This window comes from Neurospora tetraspora (genome assembly GCF_033439725.1).
Source record: "Neurospora tetraspora strain CBS 560.94 chromosome Unknown B0H65scaffold_2, whole genome shotgun sequence".
In the NCBI taxonomy this organism is placed as follows: Eukaryota; Fungi; Ascomycota; class Sordariomycetes; order Sordariales; family Sordariaceae; genus Neurospora; species Neurospora tetraspora.
This window is the reverse complement of record NW_026944384.1, coordinates 2,534,060-2,555,643: the sequence shown is the minus strand read 5'-3', so window position 1 is coordinate 2,555,643 and position 21,584 is coordinate 2,534,060. Positions and strand designations below refer to the sequence as shown.

Sequence of the window (21,584 nt, the reverse complement as noted above, 5' to 3'; positions counted from 1 at the left end):
CCCACTGGAAAACTCGGGATCCCGTCCGCTCTCCCATAGATAAGCCAGTGAGGGCCAGACTAGTAGTTGGGTCGGTGACGACCAGCGAATCCCTGGTGTTGTATGTTTTTCTTTTCTTTTTCATACCTAACTCTGTTTACGTAGTAATTTTTCCTGCTTGTCACATCAATTCCCGCGAAGACAAATTGTTTCTTTTTCTTTTTTTACGTTCTTTGTGATTGAAAGCATGCTTGAAGCATTCAATTCAATAAGCCATTATTGCACAAAGGCTCTCAATATCCAGCCTCTTTCAAGATGCGAATGAGCTTACGCAAGAAGACACGCTAGACAGATAGATAGATACCCTCTACTTGTAAAGCTACCTATGGGTGAAGAAGTTCCAAGTGATAAACCAAGATAGACAAAAGCCAGAGCCATAAGAAGCGATTAATAGTCGCTATACTCCTCCTCATCCTCTTCGTCAATGTCCACATCCTCTTCATCCCACTGGGCCTGCTGCTGCTGCTGCTGCCTATGACGAGGTCTTCCCCTCTCCTCCAATTCCTCTCCCTCGCCTCCACCCTCGCCACCTTCTTCGTCCTCATCCTCCTCCTCACTCTCATCCTCGTCCTCGTCCTCGCCCCCAAGTTCCTCCTTATCCGTCCGGTAACCGTAACCTCCCTCGGTCTGATAGCCAGCATCTGTCCGATAGCCAACATCGGTCCGATAACCCCCATCGGTTTGGTAGCCCCCGTCAGTGCGGTAGCCGGCATCAGTCCTATAACCGCCGTAGCCATCCTCTTCGTCATCTTCTTCGTCGTCGTAGACGTTACGCTCATCATCTTCGTCATCTTCGTCCCCGAGAAGGTCGCCGTCACTAAAGTCGCCTTCTTCTTCTTCTTCTTCGGAAAGACCTTCGTATTCTTCTTCGTCTTCGTTGTCTTCGAAGATGTCTTGGAGGATTTTGGGGGCTTGGACTTCTTCTTCTTCTTCTTCGCCTTCTTCCTCGTCCTCGCGGTCTTGGCGAGGTTGTTGTGTCTTGGTGGTAGCGGGTTGATCCTTGCCATCAGCGGCGGCAGGTGATGGTCTCTTGTCGGTTGTGTCAGTGGTGGTGGTGGTGGCATCAGCCTGAACCGACTCTCCTCCCCCGATACTCGCCAGTGCCGGGTCAAGTGGTACTTCTTCATCCACTTCTGCACCTGGAGCAGCAGCAGCAGCAGCAGCAGAAACAGCAGAAGGCCCCAGACCAGCAGCGCTCCCATCAGCCGGAGCCCGCCTTCTCTCGCGCGGCTTGAGACCTATCCCCAACAACAAGGCCATCTTCTCCGCCTCGCGCTCCTCCACCTCCTTCAGCGGGATCCTAACCCTATAATGCGTCTTCTTCTTCCTCTCCTCCCACCGATCACGCCCTTGTTTCAGGCCCGGTTTGATTTTATTTCTCCCCCTCAACTGCTCGCACTCCTTGGCCGTAAGCTGCAGATCAGGCAAGGTGATGCCAATGCTGGTTCCCGAACCCCCATCCCCTCCGTCATTGGGACCCTTGACGGCCTCCAGCGTGGCACCGAAATCGTCGTCCGACAGCGTGCGCCCGAATCGGATGGCGAGCATCTTGCACTTCATGATGGCTTTCGCCACCGACCACAGCACGCGGTGGTAGAAACCCGAAATCTCCGTGTCGCACTCGGGCCGGACCTCGGCGTTCTCGAACAGCCGGCGTAAAAGCGGGTCCGTGATGTCGCAGACCTGCCAGACTTTGCCGTCGGTGCTGAACGACTCGCCCGTGAACACGTGCGTCTCGCGCGAGCGGCGCTCGGAAGCCGGCCCCCGGCCCAGGTTGGCGCTCTCGCCGTAGCTGTTCCAGTACTTGCCAAAGTTGGTGACGCCCAGCTCGGAGCGGCGGACGGCCTTCCACTCGCGCCCGACGGTGCCGATGCGGGTCTTGTGCAGCTTGAAGATCAGGGTCTGGTAGATGCGGTATTTGGGATCCGAGCGGGGGTCGAGGCCGTACTTGACCAGGGCGTCGCGCCACGGTCCGCCCTTGAACTGGTAGCCCGCGTATTGCAGGCAGTGGCGCACCAGCGAACCGCTCTTTGGTAAAGAGGCGAACTTGGAGCCTAGCCGGTTCCACATGCTCCGTCGCGTCCAGATCGGCCGCTCTTCCATCGCCGCCCACATTTCCTTCATGATAAGAGCGACTTGTGGGTCGGCTAGGTTGGGCTGGCGCCGCGGCGCGGACGGGACGGGGTACTCGTCGTGCGCGATGAAGTAGCCGGCTGCGGGCACACGGGAGGTCACGTTGACCACGCGCCGGAACTCGGCCTCGGAGTCGGTGTCGGAGTTGCCGCCGTCGTCGTCCGCTTGGCCGGCGGTGCCGGGGCTGATTTCTTTGGTGTACGGGTTCTGGGCGTAGCCGTATTGGAAGGGCAGGCTCATGGGCGTGAAGTTGGGTGGAGGGATCAGGTCGATATTCTTCCCGGATTCGATGCCCGGTTGGATGGCGAACTCCTTGAGCTTGGCGACGTCGCCTGGCAGCACCTGGTCGACGAACCGGGACATGAAGGGGGAGTTGCCCATGGCGTACTGGAAGTCGGCGAGGCCGCGGTAGCGGTGCGTGTTGGTGACGACGCCGATGGGCTCGACGGTGTATTTCCCTACATTGTCGCTGAGCTTTCGACGGAGGATACGGGGGGCGTCGAGCCGGTCTCGAGAGAAGACTTCTTCATTGGAGTTTGTTGTCGTGGACGTGTTGTCGACAATGGGTCCCTCGAAGGGCCCATCAGTTCCACGCTTGCGCTTCCTTCCTGTACGCTTAGGGACCGTGACTTTCACGACAACATTGTGAGTGAGTGCATTGTGCGAGACAATCGGCCTCACTGTCGGGTCACTGTGCCGTAGATAAAGTGGGATCGATACTTGAGGGCTGGATGAGTCCACGATCTGAGGATATTGTCAGTACCAAACTCTTAGTAGTAAAGAAGGGAACTCTATCTTACAGCCTCGAGTGAGTAGTGTGAAGGGAATGTGTTCATAGCCTTGTCCACATTTTTGATGATCATGGGATGCTCAAGCGCCCCCAATCTCCGAGCAGGGACTGGGTAGCTGGGCGCATGTTCTGTTTGATGGTTGAGCCCGTCCATCATGTCATTCGGAGAAGTCGGTGATTGCGCATAAGATATGGATTGATGATTGAACTTGAGTATTACAGCTGATAATTGCCCGTAAGACGTTGCAAGGATCAAGTTTTAGTGTCGTTGTTGCTTCATATCATCACCACCGAGAGAAAAGGCTTGGCCGTGATGTTGAAGTTTAAATTGTTTTGGCGATGTCCATAAATGGAGATGCACAGTGAGGATTATGCACCAGAGTTGAAATTGCATGGGTTTTCGCGGTGAAATTGTTTCGGGAGGACAGTGCGCATAGGTAGTGAGAAAATACATGGTACATTGGTACTTTGTTATTGAGGCTTGCTCTTTCCAGTTTGTGTTTGAAACATTCAAGGTTTATGCCGTAACGCGATGATTCGCTCCTTTCATTCAATCATCAAACGAGCGTAAAGTATTCATTACCAACCGAACCCTATTATATGCATTGCTTAAAGACGCTCGATGATTTATATCCAAACCACAGAAATTCTGATCCAAACAAATGAGGCGTGAAAGGGAAGGACCTGAGGGGAGCACTTGAAATGGGCCGGCCAGACACCCTGCATGGCGCTAAATGAACGCCTGCAGTTCGTTAAAGTGGAGACCATGACACCTGTAATTACCAAGACTGGGGCCATCTCTGAGCATGGACACATCGGTTCAGACAAGACTGATTTGCTTGATAGCTATCGTTGTCCTAACTTTATGCCCGCAGGAACTCAGGAAAAAGTGATAGTGGGATGATAGTGCATCTTACACACCTCCATCCTTAACATTTCAGCCTCGCCATCATATTTCCATTCCCTGGACGTCCTTTTGCCCTGTTCAAGTGATCATCTCCCGCCCAACATAAGCGCGCCGCTGTGTCTAGATCAGCTTCCCCTTGGACGGTACTTTTGTCAACTTGTCAACTTTTTGAAAAGCTACAACGGAGGAGAGGAAGTGCCGTGTTCTACCTTCCTCTGCCGTTTCGGCCTCGAGCCCTTCTTCACTCTGCATGTTATTGCATGTACCATCATTTTCAAGCTAATAAGGCCCTTAGTAACCGGTTTGGAGGTTCCGGGGTCTTTTTAGGCGATCATCACCCTCCCATTTACTTTTACGCCTACAGCCACAGGACACACCGCTCGGGCCCCCAGCAAGAAGTTGTCAGTGAACCTAACAAAGTTCTCCAGACTGCCCGTCCGGAGTCTCTCTCACAACTCTTCGACTCCGCGTTGTACACTCACCCAAAAAGTGGAAGCGACAAGGGACATTGGAGAAACAGCCACATCACCTGGCACCTGGCACCCTCACACTCGGAGTCGGATCTAGGTCCCGCGATTGCATCCAGCCCCGCAGCAACATCCTGGCAGTAGACCAGTAAGGTAGACAGTTCTGGCTTGTTTAGCGGATTGGTGCTGGCGCTACCTGTTTCTCTAACAGCACCCTACCTTACTCTCGGAGTCTCGCGCCTCGAACCAGCAAGTTCGTCCCTCTCCCCCAAGGCCCAAAGTCCCAAAACACACACACACTGGACTTGGAAGCACCAATTCCCACTCCATCCATCCGGCAACGTCCCTACAGCAACACCTACCACGCCAGCACGCCCACCTCGCCAGCACGCCCGTCGTCGACGAGACACCCTGCGCTGTTGTCGTCACCTTGTTTTCATCCGACCCGTTCGCGCGGCAATCATTCCTTTACTCCGCCAGTTCGCCGTGCGCCCTCATTTCACCCTGCTACTGCTGCTGTAGCCGTTGCTGCTGCCACCATCGAGAGCGCGCCTCCCAGACTCGCCGACCCCCCTAGCGTTAACCATCCTACCAAGGCTACCATTCAATCGGCCGAGCGTCGGGCATCCACACAAGTCGATTGACACGCCGTGGCCTCGCCATCATCCAACGCGGCGTCGTCCCCAATAATACTGCCAGGCACAGTCGGGCTTCTGACGGACGCATTGCACCCCTCCTCTTGGACTTCCAGGCGGGACGTAGAGCTTCCAGTTAAGCAAGTCCACGACCGGCCCGTTGGCACAACCCGCGAGCTGTTCGGCACACATCCTAGCCTTCGGCTAGCCACCCCCTTTTCGCATCCAGCTATCATTCTATCGCCGCGCCCTCATTACCCCTCCACCACCAGGTCGGGCAGCCTTCACTCGCCCCACAGGCAGAGAAACTGTTGTCCTCAAAGATGAAGCGGTTCAGCCAGAGAGTCGTAAGTCTAGGTCTTTTCACTAGGCTGTCCCGTTGGAACGGATCGCTAATGCTACCCCGTCGTGCTAGCTCTCGAGGACCAAGGACAAGGATTCCAAGTCCAAGAAGAATAAGGATGCGAAGGACGGAACAGCTTCCCCCAACTCCCAAGGCTCCCGCGAGGCCACCCAGTCGCCCGTTCTCACCCCTTCATCGTCCTCCTCGACACTTGTCAATGACAACCGTAACAAGCCATTGCCGCCTAACAACGCGGCCCATGGCGACCACGGCAATTCCATGCTTGGCCCTCAAGGCGGCAGCTCGAACCCTGGCGTACCGGATAGATTCAGCAGTATCGGGGGGCAGCAACAGGGCGCCAACGGCGGCAGCACTCCTTCCCGTCACGGCACCCTTCCTCCTACCGTCATAATCAGCCCCAGCGCGCCGGTAAGAAGTTTCACCCTGTAACTTGGCCAAGGAAATACTAACGATTGGTTGTCGTAGCATGTCCCACCTCCCGGCGCCGCGGAAACGATGCCGCACGATCTCGCTCCTCCAAAAGCCGGACAGAAATCGCTTATGTTCGACCGTTTACACCAGACTCCCAAGGATGTCCTAGAAGGACTCAGGACGCCAAAGAGGCAGAACTCGTCGCGGTTCGACATCTCGGCCCATCGCGAGCTCGAGAAGCTCCCGGGCTTCCATGAGGTGGCGCCCAACCACCGCCAGGATCTGTTCATGAAGAAGATTGAGCAGTGCAACGTCATCTTTGACTTCAATGATGCTAGTGCCGACATGAAGTCCAAGGAGATCAAGCGTTTGGCCCTCCACGAGCTGCTGGATTATGTCGCTAATAACCGGCAAGTCATCACCGAGCCAATGTATCCGCGTGTGGTTGAGATGTTTGCGAAGAACCTGTTCCGCCCAATTCCTCCTCCCATGAACCCACAGGGTGAAGCTTTCGATCCGGAAGAGGATGAGCCGGTCTTGGAGGTTGCATGGCCGCATATCCAAGTTGTCTATGAGTTCTTCCTCCGGTTCATTGAAAGTCAAGATTTCAACACCAACATCGCCAAGGCATATATCGATCATAGCTTCGTCCTTCAACTCCTCGAGCTCTTCGACTCCGAGGACCCTAGAGAACGGGATTTCCTAAAGACGACTCTGCATCGAATCTACGGCAAGTTCCTCAACCTGAGGTCTTTCATCCGCCGCTCTATCAACAATGTCTTCTTCCAGTTCACGTACGAAACTGAGAGATTCAATGGCATCGCCGAACTGCTCGAGATTCTGGGGTCCATCATCAACGGTTTTGCGCTCCCTCTCAAGGAGGAGCACAAGCTCTTCCTTACCAGAGTACTGCTTCCTCTTCACAAGGTCAAGAGTCTGAGCATGTATCATCCTCAATTGGCGTACTGCATCGTGCAGTTCCTGGAGAAGGACGCTTCCTTGACAGAAGAGGTACGTGACATACTATGTCTTTGCGATCTTTCCTAGCTAACCCCTGCTTCAGGTTGTTCTCGGACTTCTCCGTTATTGGCCCAAGGTCAACAGCACCAAGGAGGTCATGTTCCTCAACGAGGTTGAAGACATCTTCGAGGTCATGGACCCGGCTGAGTTCGCCAAGGTCCAAGAGCCTCTGTTCCATCAGCTTGCCAAATCGGTTGCCAGCCCGCACTTCCAGGTCGCCGAGAGAGCCCTGTACTTCTGGAACAACGAGTACTTCTGCAACCTAGTGAGCGACAATGTCGAGATCATTCTCCCCATCATGTTCGCTCCTCTATATGAAAACTCGAAGGGACACTGGAATAGGTATGTGCTTGAGCAACATCAAGTGTTTGATGTATCACGACTAACCGTGTATAGAACCATCCACGGCATGGTATATAACGCCATGAAGCTATTTATGGAGATCAACCCGCAGCTATTCGACGATTGCTCCCACGAGTACACGGAAAACCAAAGCAACGCCCCTGCGAGGGAAGCTCATCGTCAGAGCAAATGGGCTCGACTCGAAGAACTCGCGAAGCAGAGGAAAGCAGAAAGTGGAGCAACCAATGGCACCAGCTCTCTCCCAGCTCGCACCACTGTAAACCCGCTGCCTCGCCTAGAAGAAGTAGATGGCACGGAGGATAATCAAAAGAGGCTGGATTCTTTGAAGTTGCAGGATGGTGATAGAAGGGAGCGACGACCCGGGATGCACGAGAGGCAAAGCTCAGTAGGGTCATCCAGAAGTCGGTAATACACCTTCACAAGGAGGGCTGTCTTTTCGGGCGTGTTGTTCATTTTATTTTGGAGCTCAAGGCCACGGACATTGTTCGGTGTCAAAGTCATGTACGAAGCTGGAAAACCGCCATCACGCGATTGGAGGAAGAGGGAAGTGGAAGGTAGCAAGGGGGAAAAGGGCTGAACCAGGGCTTGTTTGCCGGCCGGTCTTATATACGTCGAAATCAGAGACAAGAGGACGGACAAGGACATGACTGGAATGGGGCAGCAAGCAGGCGGCAGAAGGACGGCAGCACAACAGACAGCAGCACACAACTTTGGCACATAGGTCTCAGGGACTTAACCACCACTTTTAGAGAGTTTTTAACGGCGTCATGATTCCATTCCAGTTTGCTTCTTAGTTGGCCCGACCACCAACCAAAAAAGAAACGCTTTTCGTTAGGACAAGGCTAGGCTGGCTTCGATTGTTAATATATCTTCGAAATTCTTTTTTTCTTTTTATTCTGAATGACTTCACTTGGGGTTGGTTGCTGGGTACGTTGACTAAAAGAAGGATGGGTACGTGAGGACTGAGAAATTGGCTGGCATGATATTAGACAGTGGTACTGGAAATCGTCTAAATGCCATCTGTGACTGACTGTTTCTCGATCCTCATGGTAAATTATTATGATTCCAAGAGCCAGTAGCAATGGTTAGTGTTATTTCCTCAACCTCATTCTCGCCAAAACATCTCTCTCCCATTACGCTGAAAAAAAATCCCATACATACAACCAAACATTACCACACAACTTCCCAAACTCAGTCTTACTTACTCCTCCGGCTCCCCAAAGAACATTGTCTCCCTCCACCCACCAGCATACTCATCAATAATATCCGCGTAATCATCCACCACACCACTGACGACGACATCCTTCCCAGTTCCAGTGGTTCCACCCTCAGTCTCAGTCTCAGTCTCACACTCAGTCTCGGTCTCAAACTCATCACCCCCACCATCGTCCCTTTGCTTCTTTTCTTTCTCATCTTCATCACCTTCCTCCTTAAAATCGTAACGCCCCCCAAATCCTCCGTGTCCCGGCTGTCCAGACTGTTGATTACCCCTAGAGGTACCAGAGGTACTCTGCACAGGGGCAGTCATACCCGGACCCGGACCTGGTGTCGGTGTCGGTGTCGGTGTCTTCCAAAACTGGAGACTCTCATAACTAGAATCCGAGTCACAACCATCACTACTTCCAGATACCGGTCGTCGTTGGTGTTGGTGCTCCCTACTTGTATTCTTCTGCTCTTTCTCCTTGGCATCGGTCATTTCCTTCTTTCCCTGGCTTTGTTTGCGGAATGAAGGCGCAGGTTGGTGGTGCCTGTAGGGAGGATTGACAGTTCGAGTTCGAGTTCGAAGAGACTGGGGCAGTGGAGGAGGAGGGGTGATGATATGATGAGTCTGCCCGGGAAAAGGAGACCCGGACCCTGGGTAAATGGGTCTGAGGAGGGAGAGGGCTGGTGAGGGATGGGGTTGTGGTGAGGGAGATGGTGCTGGTGCTGGTTGCAGTAACTGTTGTTGGGGCTGGGACTGAGATTGAGATTGAGAATGGGGTGGGAATACTAGATATCGAGGGGAGGGAGTCCTGGGAGTTGGTTGGGGTTGGTAGGCCTGGAATTGAGGAGAGGGAGTCTGGGGTTTTGTTTCTGGTGGGTGTGCTGGCGACCGAGGAGGAGTTTGAGGAGGAGGAGGAGGAGTCCTTGGAGGGTTCTTCGAAGAAGCCGCGTTGACCGTCTCCTGGACCTTTGGTTGTAATATCTGCGTCTGCGTCTGTAGAGGTTTCTTTCCCAGGTTCTCAGTTTGTACCTGATGAGTTCTTGCCTGTCCAGAGACCTGCTGCTTCCGTGTATTTCCTTGTTCTTGTTCCCGACCCCCCGCTTGTTTTTTTTGAGGTTGTACCGTGACCTGAACCGGTTTCTGCCTCTCCTGCTTCTGTGCCTGAACCATCATCGCCATCGTCTCTTTCCAAGCTTGAGCCTGTTCCTTGTTATATAATCCATTAACCATCGCCACAGATAACCTATCATCCACGTCGCTCGTCGGGGAATCAACAAAGGGATCACTTATTCGTGGCTGCTGGATGTATTCAGAGAATCCAGGGGAGCTCTGCTGAGTTTGTTCCTGTTCACGCCCCTGGCTCTGTTCCTGGCTCTGTGGTAACCGATTAGAGGTTGACGGATCTGATGACAACGCATAGGTGGTATTAAACTTCGACAACGGTGAGGGAACCGGTACTGGCACTGGAACCGGTGCAATAACCGGCATTTTAGCCTTGCTATTGCCACTATACACGGTCGCCGGTAGCGTCAACAGTTCAGGCGGAGACGGGGGTGCTGGAGGCGGCGGAAGAGGCTTCGGCTTCGTAGGAGAAAGCCGAGGCGGCGTTATCACTGACCCATTACTCCCCGTAAGTGAGGCAAGCAACGAGAGTGATGAGGTACTGATTGCCCCGGCAATATGTCCTCCCATATGTTCTCCCAATGTTCCTGTTCCCAATGTTTTTTCCAAGGGCATCTCTGACTTGGTGGGGGTAGCAAAAGGAGTAGGAGGAACCGGTCGTGAAGGGCTGAAATCGAGTCCATTAAGTAAGAAGCTCGGTTTTGGACTTCTTGTTTGTTGCTCCGTAGTCTTTGGTGGTGGTCTCATAGAGGACATACCGGACGAGGAAGGCCTAGACCCCTTGGAAGGAGAGATATACGGTCCTCTTTCTTTCAGAAAACCGCGGGGTGGTGTCCTTGGTGGTCTTTTTTGCTGCTGCTGTTTTTTTGGGCGAGGTGTTGCTGGGGTTGATGTTCCTGTTCCCGTCCCTCCTGGAGGTACTAGATTGGGACTTGCTTGTTGTTGCTGCTGCTGCTGTCCCTGTCCCCGTCGCGACGGCGGTCTCAAATCAGGCGTATCTGGCCTTGGAGAAGAAGTAAAAGCGCTGTAGAAAGCACTAGAGGTACTTCCGCTTTGTCCACTTTCTCCGCTCTGCCCGCTTCCCCTTCCCCGTTGCTGTTCTTGCTGTTGCTGTTGCTTGTGCGCAAGCTTCAAAAGTTCAGAGTGTAGTGTTTGCGTCTGGTTCGAGAAATCCAGCGAGGGGATCAAGAACCCCCTACCTGTATTACCCAACGGTTTTGGTGGTGGTGGTGGTGGTGGTGGTTGTGGTTGTTTGGGACGCTGCTGCTGGTCTGCGACATATGTCGTCGTCGGCTTGCCGGAGACGGAACTCTTGCTGGTGCCTGTGCCGCTGGGGGTGTACTCCTCGTCGACGTCAAAGTAGCGGCCTCCTGGGGGAGCAGAAGGGGACTCGTTATCGCTGTCAATAACACGGACAGGTTGAATATCCCGAGTGAGCAATGTCTCTGGAGCTGCAGTTGTCGATTTGGCTGGTGGACTTTCGGAAGTTGTCCCTGTAGGAGCCTTGGGAAACATCTCGGGGGTAGGAGTAGCAGGGCTCTTCTGAGATGGCGTGTACGGCGTGTAAACGGATGGAGTATACTCCCCCTCCTTGCTGTAGCTGGCTCCGTTGAACATATCATTTTTGCCAGCCTCGCTCGTGTCGTATGTCTTGGGTAGCAGTCCTGTAAAATCTAAAAGACTGTCAGCACTCAACTCTCCTTACCCGTTTGACGACTAGGTACCTTTGCCGGTTGGTAGTCCAGCAGTTGTACGTACCAGTCAAAAGATGAGGAGGAGCAATTCCCCTCTGAGAGGGTCCTCCTTTGGCCGTATCATGTCTGACAATCTGCCCGATGTCATCCGACCGCTTTTGCGCCTCCTGCTGTTGTTGATCTCCTCCCCACTCACGAAAAGGATTCATCCCCCCAATCTCCTTAGACTCCCTATGTGCAAGTTCCCACCACTTCTGATCCTTTGGAGTTTTCGCGTCATCGTTTGGGTCAGGAACGAAAGGGCTGCCTCTCTGTTGTTCGATCCGAGTCAGCGGGGATACTTGGCTGTTGAGGTATTCAACGTATTCAACGTGGTGGGCAACATGATTTACGGGAAATCTCTGCGGTTTGGATGATGGATATGTAGTCATGCCTTCAGGCGGCGAATATTCTGTCCTTCCAGAAGACATCTTATCTTAACAGGCGGACTTTTACATGAGAAGATGGAAGAAGCAAGCAAGCAAGCAAGCAAGCAAGCAAACGGTTGGTTGGTAAACTCACGCTTCCGTCGTCGTCGTCGTCGTTGGTTCCTCCGCCCACGCCAGTTGATCTTGGTTCTCCTGCACCGCCACTCCTCTGTTGTTGAATCCCGTCACGATAGATCCCGCTCCTTTGTTGTTCTGCAGCGTGATGCCACGTCCGGAGAGCGTCGTAACAATCGTCTTCGGTAGGGGCTTCGACCGGTGAGATGAATCGCTGAGGTCTGTCGGGTGTATGGACGATTCGGTATTCCTCTTCTTCTTGGTGGGGTGATTCCTGGATTGACTCTCGACGCTGTAGCAGGTGAGGTTTGCCCTCGATGGATACTCGTAATCTTAGATCTCTTAGACCACGCAGTTTCTGGGAAAGTCTAATACTCTTCGACTTTCGATCACGGTTGTTGTTGTTGTTGTTGTTGTTGTTGTTGTTGTTGTTGTTGTCCTTTGATTGTGAAGACATCATGAGCAAGGTAAGCCAAGAACAGGGAATCTTCGGGAATGGATGCAATAAGTAAAAGAGGGCGGATACAGGAACCAACTAACAAACGTTGTTGGGCAAAAAAAGAGAAGAGTCAGAAGCAGAACCTGTTCTCTCCATCTCTCTGGTTGTTGTTTCTTTAGAACGAATGAATCACCACACCACACCACGAAGCGAGACAAAGGACTCTCCTCACACGACCAAGAGCAAGGCAGCATAGTAATTCTTTGTATGAGCAGATACGACTCCGACTCGAATTGAGTTTTCCGCTGACGGCGTGTTTCTTCCTTCCCTTCCCTTCAACATACTGAACAAACAAAGAAAAAAAAAAAAAACCAGTGCACTGCCAAATTTGGCTTTGTCTCGTTGTGTGTCTCGGCTGTGTGAATCCCGCTCGCCAATTAACCCAGGTCTCCAGTTATTAATCTTTGTTCCGGGCACGGGAGTATTTCGAGTGTCACAAAACAATGCCCATAGTGAAACACAAACTCTGTTCCGTTGGGTGGGTGCGATGGATGGATGGATGGATGGTGTGCGACTGTGTGATTCTGATTTATATTTCCTATCAATCTTGTCCCGATGACGCATTTGCCCTTAAACTGTGCAGGGCGACGAGAAACAACCAGCGCCAGTCTCAAAGGCTCACGGTAACCGTCATGTTGTTACTCAAGACCAGCAGCATGGGTGGCAACCCATTGCAAAGCACCTCAACATCGGACAGGTACGTCAAACTTGCCTCCTCACTTCGACAAGTGTTCTCCTCGGGCACCGGAAGCGTGGTGAAGAGGACCGCCGTATCAGCGCTGTTCTGCCGCATAAGCTCGTTCAAAATCAGATGCTGCGCCCGGCTTGGGAGGTCATTGAACGAGAGCGGAAGTCCCTGGGTAGAATAGCTCGAGCCAGCTTCGGCGGCATCATCGTTGTCCTGCTGCTGCTGAAACTTGTATGAAGAGAGGAGCTCGGGTATGTTGAGCAGGACATCACCACCACCATCACCACTACCACCGCTGCCAGTCCCAGTCCTTGGCGGGGAGTTCGCTCTGGACTTGTCTGGGGATGAAGAAGCACCATCGTTATATCGAGGCTCAACAAAGGAGACCGTTCTAGGACCTCCTCCTCCATTGTCGTCAATGTTATTTCTGGCGGGTTGTTTGCTTGAAAGAAGTGCGGTGACTCCTGGGGTGGACCGACGTGATATCCCGGGGCTAACCTGATCTTCTGCAAACATAATCTGTGGTCCCGTGTCATCGCTGGTTATTCTTGTTTCCGGAACCAGTGAGCTGGTGAACTTTCTGGCCGTGGAACTTTTCAAGATGGATGAGTTTTGTCGTGACAGTGTTGGCCTTGTCGTGTGAGATGGTCGCTCCTCCATGCCCACGCTCAGGAAATCGTCCCTATTGTTTGATCTGCTTTCTGAACCATTGCTACGACTAGGCCCTGTATCCTGAGACACTGCACCATAAGATTGTTGCGCAGACGGTCCTCCTGCCTTCCGCGATCTCCTATCCTTCCAGGGCTTCTTCAAGCGATCAAAGAGGTCTCCGTGGCTCATTCGTCTCACGGCTCCCAACAGAGGAACTCGTGACGGCTCAAGAGCTTCAAGGCCGCCGTTACTCGCTACATTTGCTGTATCATTAAAGTCTCCGTCCAATATCCCGCTAGATGAGCTGCTGTCGCTGTCGCTCTCACCGTCAACGTCCGTGTCTGAGCTGTCCAACACATTCGCCGCAAGATTCTGAGTGTGTATCCCCATGCTGACACCCAGCCGAACCAACTGTGAGACTGTGGGCTTCTTGGGTAAATCAGCCAGTGGCGCCCAGCTGGCGCGCCTCCTATCGCGCGGATCAGGGGCCTCGCTGTGTGGATTGTACAACCCCGGTCGTCCCGAAGTTGACTCGACGATTGTGGTCAATACGGAACTCATGTCTGGCTGCGAGGTCTCTTCATGTGTTCCCCGGATCTTTTGCAGATCTTCCCACCATTCTTGGTCCACTAGGCATTCATTGACCAGCTTCTCTGTTTCTTGATCTCGGAATCGTCCGTGGATGATGGCCTCGTACGTGCCGAGATCTCCAGAGGCCAACCAGAAGACTAGTACCTCGGCTTCGATTCTCAGCTTCTCGAGAAGAGCCTTGACTCGTCCTCTTTCCTCTTCAACCTCGCTTTCGTATTCAACGAAAACTAAAACACGGACTCGGTAAACCTTCTTCCAAGCGGGGACATGATCGAGGATATAGCCCAGCTGTAAGATGAGAGTGTCTGCTACATGTCAGCAATTGTAGTAATAAATATGGCCAAGTGACAGATACTCACATGTATCAAAGTTGGTAGTAAGAACATTTCTGCCGTCCGCGGATAACTCTGCCGACATCTGGATAGGCCAAAGATCGATGTACTTTTTCGTGTTACTCCCATCCTTTCTTGGTGTCTCCAGGGTCTCAAACCCCTTACCAACAGCCACATTCAGACGATACCTCAAAGCCAAATCCTCAAGGATAGTAAGATAATCCGTAACCGACATCATCTCCTCGGTCCTGATCACGTCAGTGGGCAAGAATCCCTCCATCAGTCGCGCCGAAGTATCGCCTCTCTTCCGCTGCCTCACGGGTTGTTTTGTTTCAGTAGACTGCGGACCCTTAACGGGCGACGTTGGCGCCTTGCGGAATATACGCAGTGTAGGCCGAGAACGACGCAGGTCGTCCATGTTGTAGAAGCCAATGACGGCAATGTTGGGCCGCATACCACCCAGCCCCGCCGAGAGCATCAGGTTCCTCATGCCCCAGGTGATGGTTGGCGACATTGTGAGTTGGACAAAAGCCTTGATCCTCGAGAACTCCGAGATGTACTTTGTCCACGCCGCTTGCTGGAGCTTCGCCTCGGCAACTCCCGCGGAAAAGTCATCGGTGACGATGACATGGCCGAGGATGTACAGCCCGCCCTTCTTCATCGAGTTGCAGAACTGGATGAGACGGGTTTGTTTTCTGGGGTTATTGATGAGCAGGATGATCTGCGGTCGCCAGAATTTGATGTGTTCTGGTTTCAGCCTCAAGAGGTATTTCCGAACTTGGTGGTAGATCAGGTTTTGTGACACATCACCCCAACGCTTGGGCGGACTCAGATAGTGAATCAGCAGGAACAGGGTGACGAGCAGTGAGACGGCAGTGGTGGCATATGTCTCGTCGATGAAGAACATGGCAGCCGCTGAAAGCACACTACCGGCGAAGGCAGTCTGCCAGCTGAAGAACTTGAATCCTGGGCGGAAGTTGGGAGCAGATCCAATCTTGAGCAAGAAGCAGGCGAGGTTCATGACGAAGAAGGTCATTTGATATCCCATGGAGATGAAGGTGGCAATTTGGTTCAGGTTCGCGAACATGGCAAACTGAGCAACGATGTACGTCAAGAAAATAGCGAGCAAGGGCTCGTCAGTCTTCTTGGTGCCTTTTCCGAAAACAGAAATACCAGGAACCAGTTTGTCTCGGGCCAGTGCCTGCATGAGTTTGGCAGAGCCTATTACTCCCATCAAAGCCGAGAAGAAGCATGTTGCAAACTCTCCGGCAAAGATGATGGGAGGCCAGACATTTGTCTCCTGGATAACGTTGGTATTCCGCAGAAACGTGCCGTGTGTCGTACTCGAGGCCAGGGAAATGATGACCAGGACGTACGAGATGAGAGTTGACAACATGGCCCAGAGAGTTCCGCGGGGAATGTCCTTGCTTGGGTTTCGCAAATCACCCGACATGGACGCTCCAGCAAAGATACCCGAAGTTGCCGGGAACAAGATACCGAAGAGGTCTCTGAAGGTGCCAGCTCCATTGAACTCATCGCCTGCAAAATGCGGCCACAGATTGGATCGCAAAGTGGTGAGACTGACACCTGTAAACTCGATGCCGCTGACCGGGTCGTTGAATGAAGGCAGGAAGATGGCCGAGACGGGAATACTCAGGATGGAGATGACCATGATGGCCAACAAGGCATTACTCGCCTTTGCAAACATGGCGCTGCCAGCCAGGCATAGTAGAGTACATACCAACAAGGCTCCTGTCTCGAACAGATAGGTCCACCAATACCCCTGGGGCATGACAGGTCCCAGATTCAGCCTCAGGCAGTCGATGAGACCGACAACGTTGAGCGCAGTGTTCAAGACCTGTGCCAGGTAAAACAGGATACCGATAGAGCCCCCAAACTCGGGGCCAAGGGACCTGGAGATGAGGTAGTAGGCACCACCTCCCTTGACTTCACCATTGGAGGCGATGGCTGATAGGGACAGAGTAGTGACAAAATCAACCGAGTAGGCAGTGAAGAGAAGTCCTGAAAATAGTCAGTTCCATGAGATGTGGTACAAAGTAAGCTGCGGGAAGGACATACCGAGCATGCCAAGTAGACCAATCTGACCCAAGATGGAGCCGAACCTCAAGAACATGAGGATACTGAGGATATTGAGGCATACTGGGATGTAGACGCCGGAGACGACGCCCAGTTTATGCCTCTTGTTCTGGTGTTCGTGATCCATGGTTGTCATTGTTTGACTATCATGTTCCGGTGTTGGTGTTGCACAGCAGAAGTGGCTGTCTTGGGGAACAGGCCGGTAGCTTGTTGACGGGAAGACCAAAGTTGCCCTGTGAGACCGGCTCTAGCAACAGGAAGCTGGAGGAAATAGTGAAAGAGGCCAGCTCTACCCAGTCTCAGACCTTGCGGTGTCTATATATCCCTTGGATGCTGTGATGTTGGGAAGGGATCGGCGGCCGGTGGTGTGGGGGACGTAGCTCCGGCGTAACTCGAGGAGGCTGTCGACGGGGGACAGAAACAGAGAAGTGTTTAAGCTTTATGTACTGTGCTCGAGCATGATGTTTTTGAGTTTTTGAGTAGTGGTGAAGGGATTTCCAAACTAGAGGCCAAGCTTGATAGGCGACTTTTTGGGGATGTGTTGGCGAATCAGAAGCTATTCCGTCCCTGGATAGTCTCTCAACACTAGCATAAAGCTTGACTCAAGTCTTTCTTTTTGTAGCTCTTGTTCAAGTGTTAATCGCTATTGCGGGGACGCCTTGAGTAATGGAGAGGTAGGTACCTAGAGAGGTAGAGGTAACTTTGATGGGTGCTCCAAGGAATCAAGATCGGGAAGGATGGACTCGATGGGTAACGATGAGCAAGCGGGATGAGAAGGAGCAACCTCGAATAAGCGATACAAGTCAAAAACAGAAGCGTACAAGTACAACTAAGGAAGCCAAACGACTTGACGGATCAACCCCACCATTCCAGGCAAAATTGGAGAAGCCGTCTCCTTCATCGGCCTCCACGGTTCTTGTTAAAAACTGTCACGGCTGCGGAAGCGGAGGGGATCGGGATCGGTGAACAACTGAACAGTCAACTGTTTAGTGCTGTTGCCGACCCTCTCCCCCGCCTTTACCGGCCCGCTCCAATGATACCGGGCAGGGAGCCAGGATCGCCAGCAAGGGCCTACAGGTGTTGTTTACATCAGCCCAGAGCCTGGAGGCCGAGGGTCATCGTGATGGTGATGCCCTCTGTGTATCCCTTGTGTTGTTTATATAAGATATATTGAGTTGTACCGCGATCTCAAGACAGACCTCTCAAGTTTTGGTGAGAGAAACTTGTCATCTCTACCTAGATTCCAGCTAGGAAAGGCCGAGGGTATCGTGCGGAATCTCATGGTTTCGCATCACCACATGTATCGGCGCATAATTCAACGGGGATATCGGCGGGGTTTTGTCATGTTAGCGGAGAAGATGAGCCAAATGCTAACTGATTCTCCGTCATGCTGTCCGGTGCTCCGTGTTTATTCCCGCCGGGTTCCGATACGTATCCAAAGCGTGAAGCAGTCAGCCCTGATTTGTGAAGCGTGATCGCCATTACACATGTGTGTATCGTTATCCAAACTTTTGGTGAGAGGTTAAAAGTTGAAGTCGTGATCTCTTTGGTGGACGGTAACAAAGCCCGGGGCACTTCCTTAACAGCGGGAGCATCTGGATCAGGGTCTCAAAGAGTGGATCTCCCCAGCAAACAGGATCGCCCAGGCGCCTGCCCGTCGTACACAGTAGTGCCTGGCCCAGTGTCAGCAGAACAGCCGGAAAGGCCCACCCGACCGGCGTTTGCAGCGCAACGAGGCAGCCACGATCTCTTCAGTTGATGATTGGGGGTCATGGTGGTCATGCCCGTGCTTTCTCTGTGCGTGCCCGCCAGGACACGTTCTCATTCGTACAGCGTTCGTTATCTCAGTTGGCCCAAGTGCCCACTCTGCCGATGATGTACACCAATCAAAGACTCCAATCCACTTGTGCTGTCGGCCAGCACAGGTCACACGGACCCGTCTCTTGATTCCACATCTCGTCTTGGTAAAAGTCGCTTGACTTGACGTCAAAAGAAGGAGCATCTCCTGCCTCAATTATACGGACATTGTCAGGCTTTGTACTAGAGTTGTCACAATATCCCGATACATATCTCGGACGGGAGTATTATCACCCAACGCTGCCGTGCTTACTTTCGTTCAGTTGACTCACCTCTTATCAATCTCGCCCGAAAAGTCCAAGATAGGAAGTTGGTCTGCTCCGTGCCTAAGTGCTGCGGTAGTGTTTCGGACACGCGCGACAACCCCAAGATCGGCCTACCTAGAACTAGTCTCCCACTTTAGTCTACGGTAATAAGAACTGTACAAGTCTTCGTTACGTGCCATCATCCTTCAACCAGGCATCCTCCCACCGCCAAACAGAAGTTCCCATCTTTATCTCTCTCCAGTCTCTAACCTTGACCTTACCTCGGACACCACGGACTGAACTCCTCTCCAGTATCTCCACTCCGATATGCTCTAGATAGAGGTCTGGGCTACCATTACATCATCATCACAGACACCACCGAAACCGTTTATCCATCATGTCAACCTCGGGCAGAGACTCGGGGAGGAACTCACCGGCCCCGGCTAATGTCCCCGGCCGCCGGCCTTCCTCGCCCGGCGGTTCTTTTCGCCCCGGCTCCTTTCGTCCCAGCTCCTTTCGCGCCCGCTCGTTCGGCACCTCGATACCGCGCGCTGATAGCATCGCCCGCCTCGCCACGCCCGTACCACCACAACAACCGTCTGGCACTCCAACACCTATTCCGATAGAGGGAGGAGATGCTGACGCTGGGACTGGCGCCTTATCACCGCTTCCCGGTGCTGGGTCACATTCTGCTGGCCCCGGTGTTTCTGCTCTAGCCGCTGCCTTGTCCAACACATACGGAGCCTCACCACCTCGCTTTGGCACTCCTCCTGCGCGCGCCCTTTCTCCTGCCCCTTCGGCTGCCCAGCTCCAAAGATCCGCGACGCCCACTACGAACTATGGCTCCTTCGATACGAGACCGCGGCTACCGTCCACTGGTATCAACGGCCTTGCGGCATACGAAGACCCCGAGATCATCAAGAGACACTTGGTCCAGCCTGGGGATGGTGCCGGGGAGGACACAAGCGAGGGATCCAAGGGCAAGCAGCCCGCCGAAGACGACGATGAGTTCTCGAGTCTGCAGTTGCAGGGTGGTGACATTACGCGCCCCATATACAGGTGGGCGGAGGAGATAGAACAGCGCAACAAGGCCAAGCGAAGCAAAAGCTTCAGCTACCCCAGGCCTGAACCAGAAAATGAGGTTTTGGATATCAACTCGATCAAAGTCCCCGGTGGCTTCCGGCGCAATTACCTCCGGACACACGTGAGAGAACATTCGGCTCATCCTGACGACTACGAACACGGTGCGGGCCAGAGTGCGCCCCCACCCAGGTTACTGACTACCAGCTTCCTCGAATTCCTTTCTCTGTATGGGCATTTCGCCGGTGAGGAACTCGAGGAAGACGACGAAGTGCTCAAGCCTGGCGAATACTTCACCTCCGGAAGCGAGGAGGGCGAGTGGTGGAGCGACGAGGGCTCTGACGAGGATCACGAGCCCATGGAGGACAGCACGCTGTTAACGCCGTCTCGACGTAAGAGGAGAAGGAAAGAGCGTGGTGGAAGCGGCCGAAATAGCCCCATGAGCGCGGCAATGCTTCTCCTTAAGTCCTTCGTCGGTACAGGTGTTCTCTTCCTCCCCAGAGCCTACCTCAACGGCGGCATGATCTTTAGTAACGCCGTGCTCCTATTTGTGGCAGCTCTGAGCTACTACTGCTTCGTCCTCCTCGTCACCACTCGCCTAAAGGTGGAAGGATCCTTTGGTGACATTGGTGGCATTCTCTATGGCAAGTGGATGAGAAACCTGATTCTCTTCTCCATCGTCATCAGTCAGCTCGGCTTCGTGGCAGCCTACATCGTCTTCACGTCGGAAAATTTGCAGGCCTTCATCCTCGCGGTCACCAATTGCAAGACATACATCTCCATATCATGGCTGATTGTCATGCAAATGATCGTCTTCCTGCCCTTCTCGCTGCTGCGTGATATCGGCAAGTTGGGATTCACTGCACTTATCGCCGATGCCTTCATCGTCATCGGTCTGGCCTACCTCTTCTACTACGACGTCCTGACGCTCAACACCTCCGGCCTGGCAGACATCATCATGTTCAACCAGAAGGACTGGACCCTCTTCATCGGCACCGCCATCTTCACCTTTGAGGGCATCGGCCTGATCATCCCGATCCAGGAGTCCATGAGGAACCCCGAGAAATTCCCCAAGGTGATGGCCATCGTCATGATCATCATCACCACCCTCTTCACCGTCATGGGCGCCGTCTCCTACGCCGCCTACGGCTCCAAGACCGAGACGGTCGTGCTCCTCAACCTGCCCCAGGACGACAAGATGGTCAACGGCGTGCAGTTTCTTTACTCGCTCGCCATCCTGCTCTCCACCCCGCTGCAGATCTTCCCCGCCATCAGGATCACGGAGAACGCGCTCTTCACAAAGAGTGGCAAGTACAACCCTTATATCAAGTGGCAGAAGAACGTGTTCCGCTTCTTCATCGTCGCTTTCTGCGCCCTGGTTGCGTGGGCGGGTGCCGATAACTTGGACAAGTTCGTCGCGCTGGTTGGTAACTTTGCTTGCATCCCGTTGGTGTACATTTACCCGGTAAGTTTTATATCTTTTTGCTATTCAAATAATCTATGCTAACCCAGTTACAGCCGATGTTGCACTACAAGGGCGTCGCTAGAAGCGCTCTCTGGAAGTTCTCAGATGTCGCCCTCTGCATCTTTGGTTTCATCGCCATGGCATATACGACTACCTTGACGGTCATGAGCTGGGCCAGCGCCGGAGAGGGCGGAGGGTCACCCAGCTACTGCGATGCTAAGGGATTGAGCCTGTAAGGGGTACGCAAACGTATGGTGAATGGAGGCGCGTTTCTCCTATTGATCATCAGAAGCAAGCGTTGGGGCTCAGATGGAGATGCTGAAGGACAGTCAAGGAAGCAGGCAATACTTGTGCTTTTGACCTGTCGGTTTATCACGAGAAAGGATCT

General features: G+C 53.1%; 5 protein-coding genes across 5 annotated transcripts; 2 read left to right on the top strand and 3 right to left on the bottom strand.

Annotated features, from left to right (window-relative positions):
• Window positions 1-321: 321 nt before the first annotated feature.
• Window positions 322-3,253, bottom strand: B0H65DRAFT_105181 (RNA polymerase III transcription factor IIIC subunit-domain-containing protein). Its single transcript, XM_062820477.1, has 2 exons — window positions 2,973-3,253; window positions 322-2,916 (listed from the first exon to the last, which is right to left on the bottom strand). Exons 1-2 carry the CDS (start codon window positions 3,117-3,119, stop codon window positions 427-429), a joined length of 2,637 nt encoding a protein of 878 aa, XP_062684261.1. The 5' UTR covers window positions 3,120-3,253; the 3' UTR covers window positions 322-426.
• A 2,041-nt stretch (window positions 3,254-5,294) lies between these two features.
• Window positions 5,295-7,538, top strand: B0H65DRAFT_506463 (phosphatase 2A regulatory B subunit-domain-containing protein; the record flags this gene model as incomplete). The annotated part of the gene is made up of 5 exons (XM_062828063.1): window positions 5,295-5,318; window positions 5,387-5,743; window positions 5,801-6,757; window positions 6,810-7,108; window positions 7,163-7,538. The coding sequence occupies 5 exons, from the start codon at window positions 5,295-5,297 to the stop codon at window positions 7,536-7,538; spliced, it is 2,013 nt and encodes a 670-aa protein (XP_062684260.1).
• An 813-nt stretch (window positions 7,539-8,351) lies between these two features.
• Window positions 8,352-12,363, bottom strand: B0H65DRAFT_567826 (uncharacterized protein; the record flags this gene model as incomplete). Its single annotated transcript, XM_062830376.1, has 3 exons — window positions 11,711-12,363; window positions 11,214-11,460; window positions 8,352-11,128 (listed from the first exon to the last, which is right to left on the bottom strand). Coding segments are annotated over exons 1-3 (3,465 nt in total), but the record flags the coding sequence as incomplete, so codon positions are not given.
• A 437-nt stretch (window positions 12,364-12,800) lies between these two features.
• B0H65DRAFT_546036 (amino acid permease-domain-containing protein) lies at window positions 12,801-16,676 on the bottom strand (the record flags this gene model as incomplete). The annotated part of the gene is made up of 3 exons (XM_062829422.1): window positions 12,801-14,425; window positions 14,480-16,474; window positions 16,532-16,676. The coding sequence occupies 3 exons, from the start codon at window positions 16,674-16,676 to the stop codon at window positions 12,801-12,803; spliced, it is 3,765 nt and encodes a 1,254-aa protein (XP_062684258.1).
• A 2,372-nt stretch (window positions 16,677-19,048) lies between these two features.
• Window positions 19,049-21,432, top strand: B0H65DRAFT_419594 (transmembrane amino acid transporter protein-domain-containing protein; the record flags this gene model as incomplete). Its single annotated transcript, XM_062824222.1, has 2 exons — window positions 19,049-21,196; window positions 21,250-21,432. 2 exons carry the CDS (start codon window positions 19,049-19,051, stop codon window positions 21,430-21,432), a joined length of 2,331 nt encoding a protein of 776 aa, XP_062684257.1.
• Window positions 21,433-21,584: the final 152 nt, after the last annotated feature.